The sequence below is a fragment of the Trifolium pratense genome, linkage group LG7 (assembly GCF_020283565.1).
Source record: "Trifolium pratense cultivar HEN17-A07 linkage group LG7, ARS_RC_1.1, whole genome shotgun sequence".
Taxonomy (NCBI): domain Eukaryota; kingdom Viridiplantae; phylum Streptophyta; class Magnoliopsida; order Fabales; family Fabaceae; genus Trifolium; species Trifolium pratense.
This window is the reverse complement of record NC_060065.1, coordinates 21,463,154-21,480,050: the sequence shown is the minus strand read 5'-3', so window position 1 is coordinate 21,480,050 and position 16,897 is coordinate 21,463,154. Positions and strand designations below refer to the sequence as shown.

The 16,897-nt window shown below is 32.7% G+C and overlaps 1 protein-coding gene across 9 annotated transcripts; it reads right to left on the bottom strand.

The window, feature by feature from the left end:
• Positions 1-2,588: 2,588 nt before the first annotated feature.
• LOC123895523 (endoglucanase 14-like) lies at positions 2,589-16,819 on the bottom strand. Of its 9 annotated transcripts, XM_045945914.1 has the most exons (14): positions 14,831-15,004; positions 14,597-14,677; positions 14,471-14,513; positions 14,335-14,391; positions 13,709-14,025; positions 12,002-12,125; positions 10,208-11,911; positions 9,887-10,104; positions 7,300-7,370; positions 5,990-6,403; positions 5,241-5,327; positions 4,907-5,059; positions 3,854-4,135; positions 2,589-3,058 (listed from the first exon to the last, which is right to left on the bottom strand). In XM_045945914.1, exons 8-14 carry the CDS (start codon positions 9,921-9,923, stop codon positions 2,744-2,746), a joined length of 1,359 nt encoding a protein of 452 aa, XP_045801870.1. In that variant the 5' UTR covers positions 9,924-10,104; positions 10,208-11,911; positions 12,002-12,125; positions 13,709-14,025; positions 14,335-14,391; positions 14,471-14,513; positions 14,597-14,677; positions 14,831-15,004; the 3' UTR covers positions 2,589-2,743. The 9 variants fall into 9 exon arrangements, with proteins under 9 accessions (XP_045801870.1, XP_045801864.1, XP_045801865.1 ...); XM_045945908.1 differs by having other exon boundaries at positions 7,300-10,104; positions 14,831-15,006; XM_045945909.1 differs by having other exon boundaries at positions 7,300-11,605; positions 11,804-11,911; positions 14,831-15,006.
• Positions 16,820-16,897: the final 78 nt, after the last annotated feature.

Sequence of the window (16,897 nt, the reverse complement as noted above, 5' to 3'; positions counted from 1 at the left end):
GTGCTTGTGAGAGTTTATTTCTCTCTACTGAAGGATGAAGCTAAGTATGTTATGATTCCGCTGCTGTGTATGCCTCTGATGGTTTATGGTAAAGTTTATTTCTTTACCCTGTGCGTTATTTTCATTTGAGGAATTCTTTTGGAAGTAACATAGAAGATGTTCTACCTTCCTTCATATTTGTGTGCTCACGTTGACTTGAAGGATTGTATGGTTTTTAAATCTCTCTATGCTAATTAATGGGCTGAAGTTGTTTTAGCCAAAAATTGCCAAAGGGGGAGATTGTTGGATATTTGTGTGTTGACCCCATTTTGCTAAAACAAATATACAATCAAGATGTTGGACCAAATGTTTCAACATGTTGGGTACAAAAGATGTTGGACCAAATGTTGTAACATGTTTGGGTACGACAGTCAGATTGCCCAAATCTCGCGCATTTATTACACGTATCTGCTATATATGGAAATCCACTCTACAAACGTGTATATCAATATTTGATCTGATCAAGATGTTATTAGTGCAGATATGTTCTTATCAAGACTTAATGGAATGATTCAACACATTGTTTATTTCCTAAAGAGGATCAACTATTTTAGGAAAGTTTTTATTAAGGTCTGATTTGCTTAGCTGGACGTGACTCAAAGACCAGCTGTGTTCTGAAGCTTATCTTGGAAGATCAGGAGCGTGCTAGCTCTGTCTATATAAAGAAGACTCAAGGCCAAGATTTGATGAACCGAAACCATTGTTCATCAAAGATGTAGTCTTTAGGGTTTCGTGTCTTTAAGCCACTCTCTAGGAGAGTTGGTGTAAGTGAACCACTCAGGTTGTGAGATGGTCACTATGTCCTCACTCAGAAACCTTTAGGTAATGAGTAGAGTATTGTAATATCTCTGAAGCTTTTAAGCAAGGAGATAGTGTTTGTGAGCCTCTCACGTATTGATTTAATACTTGAGTAGGACTGTGTTTTATTGAGTTGTAATGTTTTAAGGTTACTCCTAAGCTTTGAAGTACGGAGTTAACTGTGTGTGATTTACTCGAAGCTTTTAAGCAAGAGTAAAATATGTCACGGTGATTGTCGCCACATTTTATTCAACATTATATGAACAACACAGGTTGTGTTGGCTGTGTGGAAGTGAGATGGGATCTCATGTCTAGGAGTTCCTAGGCAGAAGTTGCATGAGTAGTGTCGAGGTCATAAGGCGTAAACCTAGGATTTGCTGGAGGTCTTAGTGTAAGACGTAAACCGAGGGTTTGCTGGAGGTCTTAGTGTAAGACGTAAATTCAAAGGGTTTGCTGGAGGTCTTAGTGACTAGATCTATTAGTGGATTTCCTTCCTGGATTGGTATCCCCCAGAGTAGGCAGGTTGGCTGAACTGGGTTAACAATTTCCTGTGCAGTTTATTTACTTGTTGATTTTATTATGTTTCGCAAGATGTTCCAACATTAAGTATGACATTCTCTTTAAATTGAATGTTGGAACATCTGATCAAACATTATTTCTCAGTATCCGTTTTAATGTTATATGCCTTGCCGTGTTATTCATGTCAGACCAGATGTCTCGACATTCTATACAACATCTGGTTCTGCTATACCAGAATTTCATTAATAAAGAAGTCTCCTCAGCACAAGATGTACCGAGATAGACTACAAATATTCAAGGAAAAAAATCATAAACAAATCACATCAAATGTGAGACGGTCTGAACATGAGTTTATAAGTAGAGTCGCTCATCATCTTACAAGCATATATTGATTTAGGTTAACCCCTAATTCTAAGATACTTTTTTTGTTGAAGAAGTTAAATTAGTCCACCCAAATTGACACAAGAGACTGGGACTTTAAGGAGGAGGACACTCATAGGTCTCAATTCTAAGATAGTATTCGAACATCTCCAATATTTGTTAAGTTGAGACACATGCTATCAGATATCCATTATCCAATATTTGTTAAGTGGAACTTTCCGGTGTTTTTTCGAAGGTTTAAGCATGGTGGAAGAGCGTGGCTTCGAGAAAGTCGAGCTTAATGTTGATTGATTTGAACATAGTGGTGAATTCGATGAATTCTAGAAAATGTAGTGCCAGGGAGGGTTGGTCGTTGATTCAAAAAATCGTTGGCCTCATTAGCATGTATTGGGAAGTGTGTGTGTGTGTGTGTGATGCCCTCGTATAGAGAAGTTAATTATTGTGTGAATGCGTCGACTGCCTTATAATGAAGGACTAATGATGAATATGTCATGCAACAATTGGAATTTCCGTCCCAATTTAGATATGGGACGAAATTTGCGACAAATTGATTTCCTTGCAATTTGTTTGTCGCAATTTGGCTGGGACAAAATTTTAGACACAATTCATTCATTTTGTCACAAGATCGCAACTGAATTGTTATATTTTGTCCCAATATATATATGTTAAATCTAAATCTATATTTGCATATTTAGCAAATGCATCAATCATTTTATTTTGACGAGCAAGGATTGCAATTGATCACGAGGTAAGTAAAGACTGGCCAAAAATGATTCCCAGATGCAGGTATATGGTTCTTCCAAATGATTCATTCTAGGTGGAGCTCATTAACCACTTGAGTCTAATGTCTGGGTTTTAAGTCCATATGCCATATGATATTTAGAGGATTTTGCCAATTGCCATATGATATCGTTAGGTTACACTTAATTTAACTATGACAATAAACTAGTATCTAAACTTATTAGGTTACACTTATTTCGTGCTATAATACAATTATCCTACAAATTTAAGCTAAATAAGCAAGAACACCGACTAAAGGTGCAACAGAAACAATAGTTGGTTCTGCTAATTGATAATCATTCCTATTATCTGTAAAACCATCATTTTGATCTGGACTTACAACAGCTCCTTCCAATATATTAGGATTCGGTTCAATTTTATTGAACCATTTGTCAAAGCCATCTTTGCATGCTACTGGTGATTTATCTTTCTTAATTGATATAATTGATGCTCCTCTATGATGAACTTGTTGTGGATAGTTTGATCCATATCCAATCATGTAACTCATTTGTTTTGGATTTGAACCCAATATGTAGTCCACCTACATGTTATTTTTTACAAGAGATAAAAATTAGTATATAATATTAAACATATGAATGTTTGTCAACTGGGACATTGAGAGATTTTAAGAGCATTTTATGTATAAAAAAAATATCAATTTGATATAAACCTTTTAAAAATGGTCTAAAGACTGATCTTTAGAAAATGTTCTAAAAGCAGTCAAAAAACAAAAAGAAAATGTTCTAAAAATGGATTTTTACCGTTTCTAGTAACAATCAAATTTGAATTTAATTTATATGCACCGTCAGTCTAAAGTTATTTTGCACATGCGTCCAATAATATACCGACACATCATGTATGGTAATTAAAAACACATGATGTGTCACATTCGTTAAATGATTTGGCAACGCGTCATTAGATGTGTAAAAAATATTTACACCGACGATGCACAACAATTAAACTCATCAAATTTTATAATAATAAAAAAAATGAATATAATATTTTATTAAAATTTACTAAAAATTGTATACTTTACATTTAAATCCCGTCTATATTAAAATCCATTCAAATTTGTAGAATACAAAAGTTGAGAACAAACCAAATTAAAAATTGGTAAAATTTTAAAAACAATTTCGCAAACTAACAACACTCAAATTAATAGTATATATATATATATATATATATAATTCAAAAATGCCTACAAAATTTCAAAACTTAAAAATACGACCAAATGAATTTTCCTTCAAGTTATTAAAATCATTTTCAAACCTCATTAAATTTAAATGGTAATAATTATTTAAAACATGAAATTAAATATGGATGGATATGAAATTACCTGAGCTTGAACAAGAGATTTGAGATCAGAAGGACTAAGATTACCACCACTACATTGAAGAGATACTTGTTTTGCAGACAAATATTGAGAATAAGTAGACATTGCAAAAGTAGCAGTTGAAACATATTGATTGTTATTCCATGGTTGAAACCATAACAAACCCCCTGGTGTCTTTTGGAAGTTTTGGTTTGATTTTTGTGCACATGAGCATATGAATTGTTCTGCATTTGCTTTATATTTAGCCCAATTATCTGAAGACTCCACATCTCCCTCTAAAATAAGCTGCATGGCACAATATAATATTTAAGTAATAAATATACAGACAAATTTAAAATGCACATTATTTTTATCAACAAAAATAAAATACACGTTTTTTTAAGCAAATAGGGAGCATATGATAAACCAACTGTGACATCGTAGATATATAAAAACATAAACAATAACAAAAAGAGAAGGGAAACATAGAAAAGAAAAGTAAAATAGTTGGGGACTAAAGTCAAACCTATAAAAGAGGAAAAGAAAAAACAAAACAAAAAAAGAGAGGAGAAATCCTTCTACATTTTTTTTTTTTTACTTTAAACACCACCTCAATAAAAGGGATTTGGATTCAGTGAAGTTGACTGCATGCAGTCAATTAATCTGGACAGTCTGATCTTAATCAGATGGTTGACATGTGACCGACTGCACTGCAATCAGTGAATTTCCGACTGCACTAAACCCCTATCCCAATAAAAGACTCTTCATAATACAATTATTATGTTTCACACCCTTTTTTCTTTAAGTCTTTTGTCAAAAATACTTTACTTTTTGAAAACATTAAAAAAAAAAAAAAAAACTTCAAACACTAAGGACTTGTTGATTCTTTTTTGTCTTTTGGATTTTAAAATTCATTTCATAAAATTGTACTGAAATTCCGTAATATAATTATAGCACAATACAATAACAATGCAATATGGGTGTGGAATATGGAAACAAAAAAATATTATTGAAATAATATATACAAAGAAAACAATATAAGAACACAAATATGTTATTAAATTGATACATTTATACCTTTGCAACAAGAATTTGTGCACCAACATACTTGTCATCCCAATTAAACATTGTTCTTGCACCCCCGGTGTCTCCTGCACCTCCAAGGTAATCAAGGTATTTTTTCAACCTAGAGGCACGATGAAGCCATGCTGCTGCCCATACTAATTCATCCTATTGGTACAAAATAAATTTCCAAATTTCATAAATGTGCCTTAAGTTATTTATTTCTCTATTTTTATTAAAAGAATTGTACTATTTATTACATATATATTGTCAAAATGTTTTGTATTTTCCACTTTCTTATTTTTTTCAATAGATTGAAATAAAATATTAAAAGGATTAAGTAATTCACCTTATATCCACTGCTGGAATATGTTTTTGCTGCTGGTGTGATACTATTATGGTATATGCCTTGATAATTGTTTGCAAAGTCAAATAACTGCAAGAAAACAAAATGAGAAATTTTCAACAAAAAAAAAAGATAGAAGCTCTATTTTTATTTCTTAATTCTAATTTAAATCACAAAACAAAACAAAAAATACTATGTAAACTGGTCTCCCTAATATATGGACCTCAAAAAATGAATTTTAAGGTGAACCCACAATTTTTAGAAAAATGTCATTTACGTTTTTTAAATATATTATTTTTCTAAAAATGGTGGGTTCACTTTGAAAACTTTTGTTGCTCATATTAGATGGATCCTTACATGCAAGATCATGTGTAATTTTCTTTTTTATTGAAATCCACTTTGAAAACAGAATATAAGAATAAAAAAAAACTAAAATAAAAAATTTAAAGATAATTCCTATTTAATACATAGTTATTTCTAAAAAAAATATTTTAAAAAAGTTTAATTAGTTCACATACCATATAAATAATCTTTTTTTTTTAAATAATCTTTTTTGAAAAGTCCAATAATGCTGGACGTGAAAAGACCAATCATCTTTTTTGAAGTCTCAAATCGAATGTGAGATGATCTGGACATGAGTTTATAAAGTAATGATAATTTTCACCTTATTACAAGCCCATTTTGTAGAGTCGATTCAAAGATTTATAAACAATAAATAATTTGCACATAATAGAGGCATGCTGAAACCATACTTGTATTGCATGAAGAAGCATTGATGATGCATAATTTTTATCGACAGATCGAAAAGCAATGGAAGCAGCAGCCAAAGCAGCAGCAGTTTCAGCAGCAAGATCAGAGCCAGGATGTTGTTCATCAATCTTATAAGAAGTTCTAGGTGTATCCATATCCTCTGGCCTTTCCCAACATTGATGATCTGAATCAGGATCACCAATTTCTCCATATAAAGTGTTTGGTTGTTGATGTGCTTTCATTAAATAATCAGTTCCCCATTTTATAGCTGATAATGCATTTTCAAGTTCATTCTTTTCTTCAAGTTTGTTCTTGAACTCTATTGTGCTCCATGATAGCATTGTTATGGTAAAGGCCATTGGAAATCCTAGCTTCAAATTGTCTCCAGCATCATAGTATCCACCTACTAGGTCAACCTACACATCAATGTAACATTTTTTTTTTTAATTTAGTGTAAAATATTATTTTTTTGGTCAAAGTGGTTAAAAATATTCTAGTACATGGTGTATATGTATTAATTAAGTAGTCACGTGAGCTTAGCTCAGTTGGCAGGACATTGCATATTATATATATAGGGGGTCGGGGGTTCGAACCCCGTTCATCCTACTTATCCACCATAAGGAATTTCTAGCCATTAGGTTACTTGACAAAAAAAAAAGTATTATTTAAGTATAATAAATAAAATTGAGAAAATGGTTTCTTCAAGGCTTGATTAAAAAATAACAATAAATAAATGAATATGATTATTTAATGGTTTAAATTTCTAAGTTAATGGAGATAAAAATATAATCCGGATACAAATAGGGGGGGTTTGGAGTGAGCACTAGTGTCCCTATTACATTTCAATCGCCATTATCTTTTGAATCTCAATTAGTTTGAGTTTTTCCTATCGAAGTCGGGTCTAAGTCGGGACGAATTCAGGTGAGTATACAAATATGGATTATATTGTTATGTCTAATTTTGGCTTAACAACAAGGCCTAATTTTTTTTTTTACATTACACTAAATTTTAGAGTTTATAAGGCAACGCTATACACTAAACTTTAGGGTATTAAAGGCAAAACAACCGTTTTATGTTGTTGCAGTACACTAACCCTAGGAACATGAAAGCTGAATAGCTGATAAATGAAAAAGAAAGGTCAATTTCTTTTTTCTTTTAAATTTTAGACTAACTCAAACATGGATTTGGTTTATAATAAAAATATATGAATATATATATATCACATATGAAATATATATCTTCAACATTTTCATTATAAAATGAAAGCAAATTAAATGTAAAAAAAAAAACTATATAATTATATATATCTTACCCCAACATCTTGACCATCTTTAAGGGCAGAATCCCCTCTCCAATCTGCTCTTTGATTAGAAGGCAACCGACCTGAACGTTGAGCCTCAAAAAACAACAAACTTTTTGTAAGAGCTGTTCCATAATCAATACAAACAACATTATGAATTAGTGAAGAACAACAAATGAGAATGACAATGAAAATATTGCTTAGTGACATGTTGAGGGACAAAAATTATCAAAACAAAATTAGACAATATGTCTTGGTACAAGAAATTCAGGATTTTGGACCTTAATTTATAGAATAATAAGTTGTTACATATTCCCCCCCAATTCGATTCACCAAATAATTAGGGAATATTAATTATATTATTATTATATTTGGAAATAAATTTTTATTAGTAAACGGAAGTAATTAGGGAAATAATTCTCATTAATAATGATGGACTTCATCTTCCCCAATTATTTCTCATCACATTTATGATTTTTTTTTTTTGTTGACAGTTTTATAGTTTCCCCAATTAATAATTGTTAAAATAAGAAAAGAAAAAGCAATATCCACATATTCTTTCGAATCTCATGTGCATTGTGCAAAAATGATTTCTTAACCATGAAAGCAAAAAGAATGTGTCAAGTAACATTACATATCTCTATAAATAACAAGTTGAATTTGTTGATTTTTTTAACAGATTGAATTTGTTGATGATTTTATATAAGGACATGTAAACATTATCAAGAATGTCAAGTGTCATTCCTTAAGATTAATGGTAATCTTATATATACTAAACCTAACCCTAAAGAAGAATATGTCAAGAACCTTTCTCTTCTTCTTCCTGACGATTTTGATCTAGGGACCTATGTTGTTCCTTAATTGATAGAATAAAAGAAAAGGAAAGTATTAATTTTGACAAAGAGGAAATCATAATGTTGTGAAGAATAATTAGGGAAGATGAGGTCTATGATTATTATTGAGAATTAAATTTAGCCCATTAGATCTAAACAAAATCAAGGGTGGGGATGTGGAGTAACTCTTTAAAGTTACTCTTGGAGTCAATATAACCCTCCTCATATATATATTGCTAAAAAACTATTGTGGGTTATTCATACAATGTATATATTGATTTATGACCAAGTGACTTATATTATAATCTTTTTTTGACAAAAGTGACTTATAATCTTGATCTTTGTTAAACTTGTAATTTAGCATTGGAGAGCTATATCACCTTATTAGTAAGACAGTTGTCAACTGGCTTAGGGGCATATGAAAATTAGTTACATGACATTCCATTTTAGATTTATTCGCTCCAACCCATAAAATTAAGATAAAAATAATAAGGTGAATTCACCAAATAATAAAGCACAAAATGCCCATTATTATTATTTTTCGGGTACAGATATAGCCCATTATTTAAAACTCTTTAAAAAGTTGAATATTGTTGGAGTAGAGTCGGTGCTGATATTTATTTTAGCGTCTTATTAACAATATTTGTTTTTCCTTTTCCTTTCACCACTCAATATCCGGTTCCACTAAACCACCTAATCTAGTTCGAAAGCTAGTTCTAACAACAAATGATTTCAACCGCTCTCAATTACAGTTGTGGGAATCGAAATGTGGTCCTCCCTACCAAATCCAATATCAATTACCACGAACCAACTAACAATTGGTATCCATATAATGGTTAACCTGTTTTTTTTTTTTTTTTGAATGAGCAAATATTGTTAAAGCTTCCTCTAAAACAAGGAGTACTAGTTGCAGCAAAAGGAAAGAAACATTACAGAGACCCGAAACCAACAATCATGCATAAAAAATAATGGCAGGGAAACATTATCCTATTTAATCAATCAGATCTAGATTTATTTTCTCTTCCCTCGCTAAATAAGGAAACATTCCTATAAGGGAATGATTAGTTGTATTGTTCTGCCCACGTTTCCTTTTATAAAATCTGTCATAACTATCATATATTAATAAAAAACTCTCCTCGGCACAAGATGTACCGAGATAGACTACAAATATTCAAGGAAAAAAATCATAAACAAATCATACAAGATTTTTTATGTTTTTATTAATATTATTTTCACAAAAATGGCATACTTTTTTAATAATGGGCCGGCCTGAAGCCCAATGGACTAGCCCAGCCCAGTCCAGATTTAATTTGGGCTACATGGGCTGGGGCTAAAAAGGCTCGGTTATCTTGAAAATTGCTTTTTCGGTTATCTCAGATTTGTGAACTACCCAGCCCATGCAAGGTAGGTATCAACGCAAGAATTCCTAGGATTTATAAAGCTGCAGCCTGAAAACTATGCACCAATTCAAGCACTGCTTGCACCGACTCATAAGCTTTAGGATACACGTTTTCAGTTACAGAGACATGTATGCACCGATTATCAATACAGCCAATTCCCAACAATTTATAAATCAATTATTTACACTAGATTCCATGAGTTTTCATCATTTCAAACATGTAGGGACTTATTCCAACCATTAATTTATCCAATTACGGTTTATCTCTAAATATCCTAAATTAGCCTAATGTTAGCATGCAAGAATATGAGTTTTGGGGAAACTAAACTTCTAATTAATTCTTAAGGTAAGGAACCTAAGAACCCACCTGGATTTGGAGCTTTAATTCCAATTTTTCCATGCATGTAATTGAATCTTCAATCTTCTCTGTAACTCTGTACCATTTCAGCTTATTCTTTAATTTCTTCCAAAATCCATTCTTTCAACTACATGCATTTACACCCAAATGAGATATCATGCTTTGCCCACTAAATTAAAGGGATAAAAATGAATTTGAAGCTTCCCCTTTAAGTGCTAGAGCTTCGGCTGAAAGAAGAGAGAAGGGAAGGAATGAGTTTGTTAGCGGCCAACACTCGGTTTGTAAGGATGAGTTAGGCCTTGATATTCATGATAGAGTTTTGTTTATTACCTTGATTCCACACTTCATCACTAGTTTAACCTCAGAGAATTTCATACATGCATTCTTGGTTGAGAGAAAATCCAAACATCATGGTGGAATGGGTAGAGAGAAAGATACACGGCCAAGTGTAGAAGAGAGTAGGGATATTTGTATAATCTTTTGGGAGGATTAAAAGAATAAGAATCTGAAGTTACTAACTAAGGGAAAGAGACTAAGAGAGGGTGTTTCACGCTAGTTAGCAACGAAGGAAGGGGAAGAGTTTGTTGTTGTTGCTGCAGAGTGTGAGAGAGAAAGTAAAGAGATGGAAACTGATTCTCTGTAGAAATAATGAATAGTATTCTGGGTCTTCTCTTCCTCATCTTATAGGTGTATAGTGTTGTCCCATTTTGGTACTAGCTTTGTTGGTGTTTCAAGTGTGAGAAGAAGGAGGAAAGAGAGTTTACTAGCAATTGAATTTTATCTTTATTGGCTTATTATAAGTGTCCCTCCATATCAATTGAAATAAAATTGCCATCTAGTTTACCCATATATTACTAGTTTGCCAAGGTGTTTCTCTACTATTTTTCATTCTCAATTATTTAACCCAAACATATATTTTTTAATTAATAATATTCCTATTAATTAAGATCGGTGTGTTATAATCTACCCCCCTTAAAAGAATTTCGTTCTCGAGATTGAAGAACTTTTTCGCTCAACATCAGGGTAATCGTTCGAGTTTTCGACTTCAACGTCATCGGATACGGGTCGGGTTTAAAAGGTCACTACTCACCACACCTTACTACACTTTTCGTCTGATTACTTCTAAGAACCTTTATTTATACATCTCATGAACCTTCAACTTCAGTCTGTTAATACAACTCTTGGGTATGCGTTCGTCTTATATTAGTCCTTTTTCGTGACTTCTTATTCCAAACGCTCCAGACACGTTAGCATCTCCCGCTTTACTCTTTAGATTCATGGGTTCAAGCGTTTAAGCATGCATACTACCTTCGCCATACGTTCATTAGTCATCTTACAGTCATTTTCCTCTTTCCAAGAGGTGTTGGCCTAAAGGCAACCTGCTAATTACGTTCTCAACGAATTCCCTGTTGCGCACTCTGATTCGACTACTTACTAGCATCCTCTTGACTGCGTCATTGCAGCCTTAGTTTAGAGATTCCCGGACAGTGTCAGACATCGTCTCATATTATCTGACGTTACTGTTTTTGTTGTCACTCCTACCGTTGGACATCCCAAAGTAATACTTGCATCACTTCGTGACATCAGACGCACCACTGTATTTAACACTTTACCACATCTTACAGTCTCGCGACACATCTATACATACCACTTACGGTCGTCTCATACTCCTGGTCTCCTCACGATGTCGCATATTTCTATACGTTCCTTCTTCACGTCGTAATTCACCTGTGATAACTTAGTTGATTCAACATCTACTATGAATTACTCTATTGAAATTCATGAGCCAATTCAACTGACAAGAATTATCCACTCAGCACATAAATTGTTAAAGATCCATCGCTTCTAATTATCTGACCGAAAACTAGATAAGAAGAAAAAAATGAAAACTTGAGCAATGAAGTTGGTCAATATGATGAGAAGAACCTGGGTATGAAGAAGAGTAATACATTCACCAGATATCATTGGTTCAATGCTAATAGAGCAATGTCTAGCCAAAGCTCTATTCTCTTCAGATTGTATGAAAAAAGGTCCCTATAGAATCATATATCAATCAAATCAAAGTTAAAAACTATGCAGAAAAATAAAAGAAACTAACAATGAGAACTTGAATTAAAACCATACAGTTCGTTCATGTATACTTGACAACTGGGATGAGGACCACGAATCGTACAGTCATTTAAGCTCTGCCTCGTCAAACCACATAACAACAGCAGGTTTTGCATTAAATACATTCTTCATTAATGTCCTGCAATGGGAAAGTTGAATAGGTTCGTCAAACCACATAACAACAGCAGGTTTTGCATTAAATACATTCTTCATTAATGTCCTGCAATAGGAAAGTTGAATAGGTTTCAATAGAAAACTATGAATAGAAACCAATGTTTCCTTTCACTAAGAGTAAAACCCCTAAACAAAAAGCTTCCATAATAATAGCACCAAGTTTTTTCAAAAAGCTTAAATTTTGAAATAATCTGTCAAACTGAATCATATTAATCGTAACCCAGAGAAAGTAAGGACACTAAAATGTTTTTATAAATGAAAATTAACGCGATTGACATATTATTTGATTATTTATCATGCTCTTAGAAAATGGATTCACCACAAAACATGAGGATTCAATGAAGTGAACTTTTAAAATTAAATCCTTACATGGAGTTACGAGCAAAATCATTTGTAGTGTACAATTTGTCAGGCCATGTACAGGGAATGTGGGAATCTGTGCATATGGTCTTCACTTTCTCAAATTTCAACACAACCCTATCTTGTGAAAAATTGGCCTGAAATCTAAAACTTTGAAAAACACATCGACGTATGCTATGTTATAGCAAAATAGTCTACAGTCTACTCCATCCGGCCTTATTTATAAGCAAAAGTCAATGAAAAAAGGTGGCCTCAAATATAAGCAAAAGCTACCAAAAGTAACTTTATTAATTGTTAACATTCCAAAAGTACCCCTAATTAATTGTTCAACTTTTTGACATTACTACAAATCTCAATGCAAATTTAATGTATTATAAGGGGTAATTTAGTAAAACTAACAAATTTCTTAATAGGTGTGAAACAAGATACTTTTGCCTATAAATAAGGCCGGAGGGAGTATATTCTATAGTTACTCCATTCATGACCAATGGGCAAAGGTTCCAATAACACTTAAAACCACCCGGTTTTCCCTCAGACATCCCTTTCCAAAAGACTGGTTTACTAAAAGTCCTCCATAAAGCAACTGCCCATAATTAAAAGCTTAGTGAAATCCTCATGTTTTCTTTTGAAAGTATAACTATTCAGTTAGAAATAAAATGCATAACAGCTCAGGCAGGTCCTTTAGTAGCATAATAAAAATTATTGTGATGCTACGATCTTTTTCTACTTAAATTTCAAAACCCACACCACATCAGTTGAATTATTGCAAATGATAGAAAGTAACCAAATTGATACCAGGAAAGAAAGAGAAATTCAACATCAGCTTTTCAAACAACATGCATAATGTGATTCAGAGGCAGCCAATGAAAATCAACATGCTTATGTCATAACAGTATTGTTGTAATGTACAGTTAATAAAAAAAAGCCTACAGCCAAATAAATATATCAAGGCTAGATTTCATTTGTATCATCTTTTGTTAAGTATCAATTCGTATAAGGTGTAGATTAACGTAATAAATAAATAAATTTCCAAATGAATTCATACTATGAAATCAAAGAAAACTCCGTACCATGGTTTTTCTTGCAAATAGTTTTGACAAAAAGTTAAATCATGTTTAGAACCCCAAGGAAAATTGAAGCTTTTGCAACTGCAAATAGTTTGAAAAAACATTTCGATCAGAATCTAACCTCATTTAAACAAGGAACAGTGCGCATAACTCCAGGTCCTCTGCTATCAATTCGAATATTGGACCCAACAGCATCTGTAAAATCAATGGTCTGTGTATTCTTCATGAAATAGAATACTCACACACTTACATATTTTCAATGAGTATAGTGTAACGTCAGAAAAAAAACGAGTATAGCGATATGCAGAGTTCTGCGCCCACTGACAATGAATGTATCGGCTGTTTCACTTTCACCATCTTCTCAGCCTCGATAGCCAGATTTTGCTCAAGTTCGCGATAAAGCTTGTCCCTTAAATTCCTACTGGTAACATACTTTCCCTGGAAAGTACAAAATAAGTTTTAGATGGTCTCTTATTGCATAACTGTGAAACAACTTAAAAAATTACAAAGGAAGGCAAATCTAATAGTAACTATTGTGTCCAACAAAAGGCATCAGGATATCAACAACGAAAGGTGAAGTGTTTATGGAGAAAGCCATTTTCACTGTTGGTTCTTCCACTTTGATGGAAGGTAGTGCCTTCCCAGTCACTTTATCGGCAATTGTCTCCCCAATCTGGGTTGTAATGGCTATTATAAAGTTGCTTAAAGATAAGATTATACACTTCATCTAAAACCCTAAACCTTTACCTGAATATCAGAAATTCCACATATTGCACACCAGCCTCCACTCTATCTGCAGGGACCCTAAAGAATTTTTCATATACATAAAGCTCGCTAACTCTTGCATATCAACATGAATCTTCTAAAGTGCATGCATTCATACCTAGACGAATGTTGTTTTCTTTGGTGAGGAATATGTTGGAACACTGAAATTAAATGAACTTGCATTAATGTAAACATCATATAAGGATTTCTTTGCAAGGATACGGAAATAGGTAATGCTTAATACCTTAAGATCTCTGTGGAGGACAAGGTTAGAGTGCAGGTAGTCGACAGCTAGCAACAATTGAGTCAGCCATTTGCAGACTTTCTACAGGAGAAAATAGCATGCAGGTTGAGCTAACAATGCTTGTATAAGAAAAACATTATAGAAGGACTTGTTTGGAATTGCTTATTCCAGCTTATCTACTGGCATAAGCACTTATTAGACTGTTTGGAAGAGGTTTACTACATTTACATTCACCTCCGCCAAAACAAACAGTAAGGAATGGTACATTAAATATCAACGATTATCCTCTGGAAAAAAAGATCCTCGAGATTTCTGTATATTCTCAGCCCTGTCCCACAAAAATGCAGTATTCCATCATTAAGCCTGAGTTTAATTAATTGATTATAATGCTCATAAGAACATAAAATAAATGTGATGTATATGGTGGGTAATACTCAACAGTATTCTTAAAACCTCCAACAGTATTTCAATTCAATCTTAGATGTGATTAAAATTACTAATTTTATGAGATGATCTGTTCAGTTCATCAGGTCTAATAGCTTAAACTTTAAGGTCTAACTTATTTAACAAGCCATAAGAGTCGCTTATCAAAAAAAAAAAACAAGCCATAAGAGTCATTGATATACTTATCACCCCAAGACTATGGTAAAACTCAGTATAATGATTAGTGTGATTTTAGTACATGATAGAGGTTTATTAATTTTATAGTTTATCAACATTTCAGGTCCGCTTTCACCTGTAATAGATGTGTTAAGATTTATGAAAACCATTTTTTGAACATTTACATTACCTAATAGCTTAAGGTTTTAGTTAAATCATGAATTCGTCGATTGCTAATAAAACATTTTGCCTCTTAGGTATCATTATATGGTAGTCTCTATAATAAAATAAAACTATATCTCAGCTCCTTAATTTATTCTAGCAATACTCACTGTCACTAACGGATGTAACTACACTCACATGTCACGTTCGCAATAGCCGCTTATAATGTATATATAGTCCTACTACAAATCATGAAAATAGCATAGATATTAAGTAGTCTTAAATATAGTTTTAAATATTGAAATAAGTCTATACATCTAAATAAATACAAACCTTATTATAATCTCTAAAAGTAAAAATGAAAATCAAAAGAGGCGGAGAGTAGTCTATGTCCTTACATTCTCCACCCAAGCATCTTTGTACTCCACAATATAAGGGTAATTTAGTTGTGCTATCAGGTCCATCTTCAATAGAAAGAGAAACAAATGATCATTTTATGTAAGAACTGAAGATAAATAAACCATTTCAAAACTATGAAGAGGAATCTCTTAACAAAGAAGTTAGTGAAACCATTATTAAGAATATAATCATATATGTCTAGAAATTCTAGCTTCAGTTCATGTGGTATTTGTCTCGAATAAAAATGCCATATAACATGGTGCTCTGACAGCAACCTAGTATTATATTAGAAAGAATGCGGAAAATCTCAATTGATTACAGAACAACAATGAAGAACTTCGAGGATCTACAAACTTCGTTTTGTAGAGCCGCAGTTCTCTCGCAGCTCACTTGCTACCTGTCCTTATTTCTCTAATTATCTAAAACCCTGATTAAACATTCACGTTACCCTAAAGCTGAACAGTTTGTAGCTGTAAAAATTACGATCTAGCAGGGTCCAACTGTTTAAAACATGAAATGATTAAAACAAATTGATAAAAAAAATTATGAACCAAACTCCATTTGTTTTCATCTTGAACCGAACTTTACACAAAACTGAAATTCTCCAGCATTTATCTGTTCAAGGATCAACTATCTTGTATATCAAAGACTCGGCGTTCTTAAGTAAAATGAAAGTTGAGAATTTATTGGTGTTTCAAATTTTGTTAAGGTTTATTAAGACTATAATGGACTACACAGCATTTCCTACAAACTTATTAAATGGTCGTGTCAATAACGAAATGGAATCATCCAATCCAAGTTAAGTAGAAATTCAACTGCTTCTGTTTTTTATATTTCCCATGTGGTAGTATATTAGTAGGAGCACATACTTACCAGTCACTATTATATATACAAAATAAAATCAATAGAATAATTGAAATTAAAGACCAAGAAGCAATATGATAAACAGCTACTAACAAGCATTTGGAGTGAGCCATCGTTATCAATACGTGGTACCGGGATACATCTCATGATGGATTCAAACAACGGCCCAAGGTCATCTGCCAGATCTTCAGGAGACAACCCTGCTTTCCATTTTATACCACTTGCATATATTACCTGAAATTCACACTCCAGAGATAGAAAAAACATTACATATAC

Bases quoted from the DNA above. Each gene is read 5' to 3' on its own strand.
- LOC123895523 (XM_045945910.1), bottom strand. From the start codon at position 7,497: ATGTCACTAAGCAATATTTTCATTGTCATTCTCATTTGTTGTTCTTCA. The intron at 5,060-5,240 runs GTGAATTACTTA...TTGTACCAATAG, and splicing joins ATTCCAGCAGTGGATATAAG to GATGAATTAGTATGGGCAGC. The intron at 4,136-4,906 runs GTATAAATGTAT...TGTGCCATGCAG, and splicing joins CACAAATTCTTGTTGCAAAG to CTTATTTTAGAGGGAGATGT.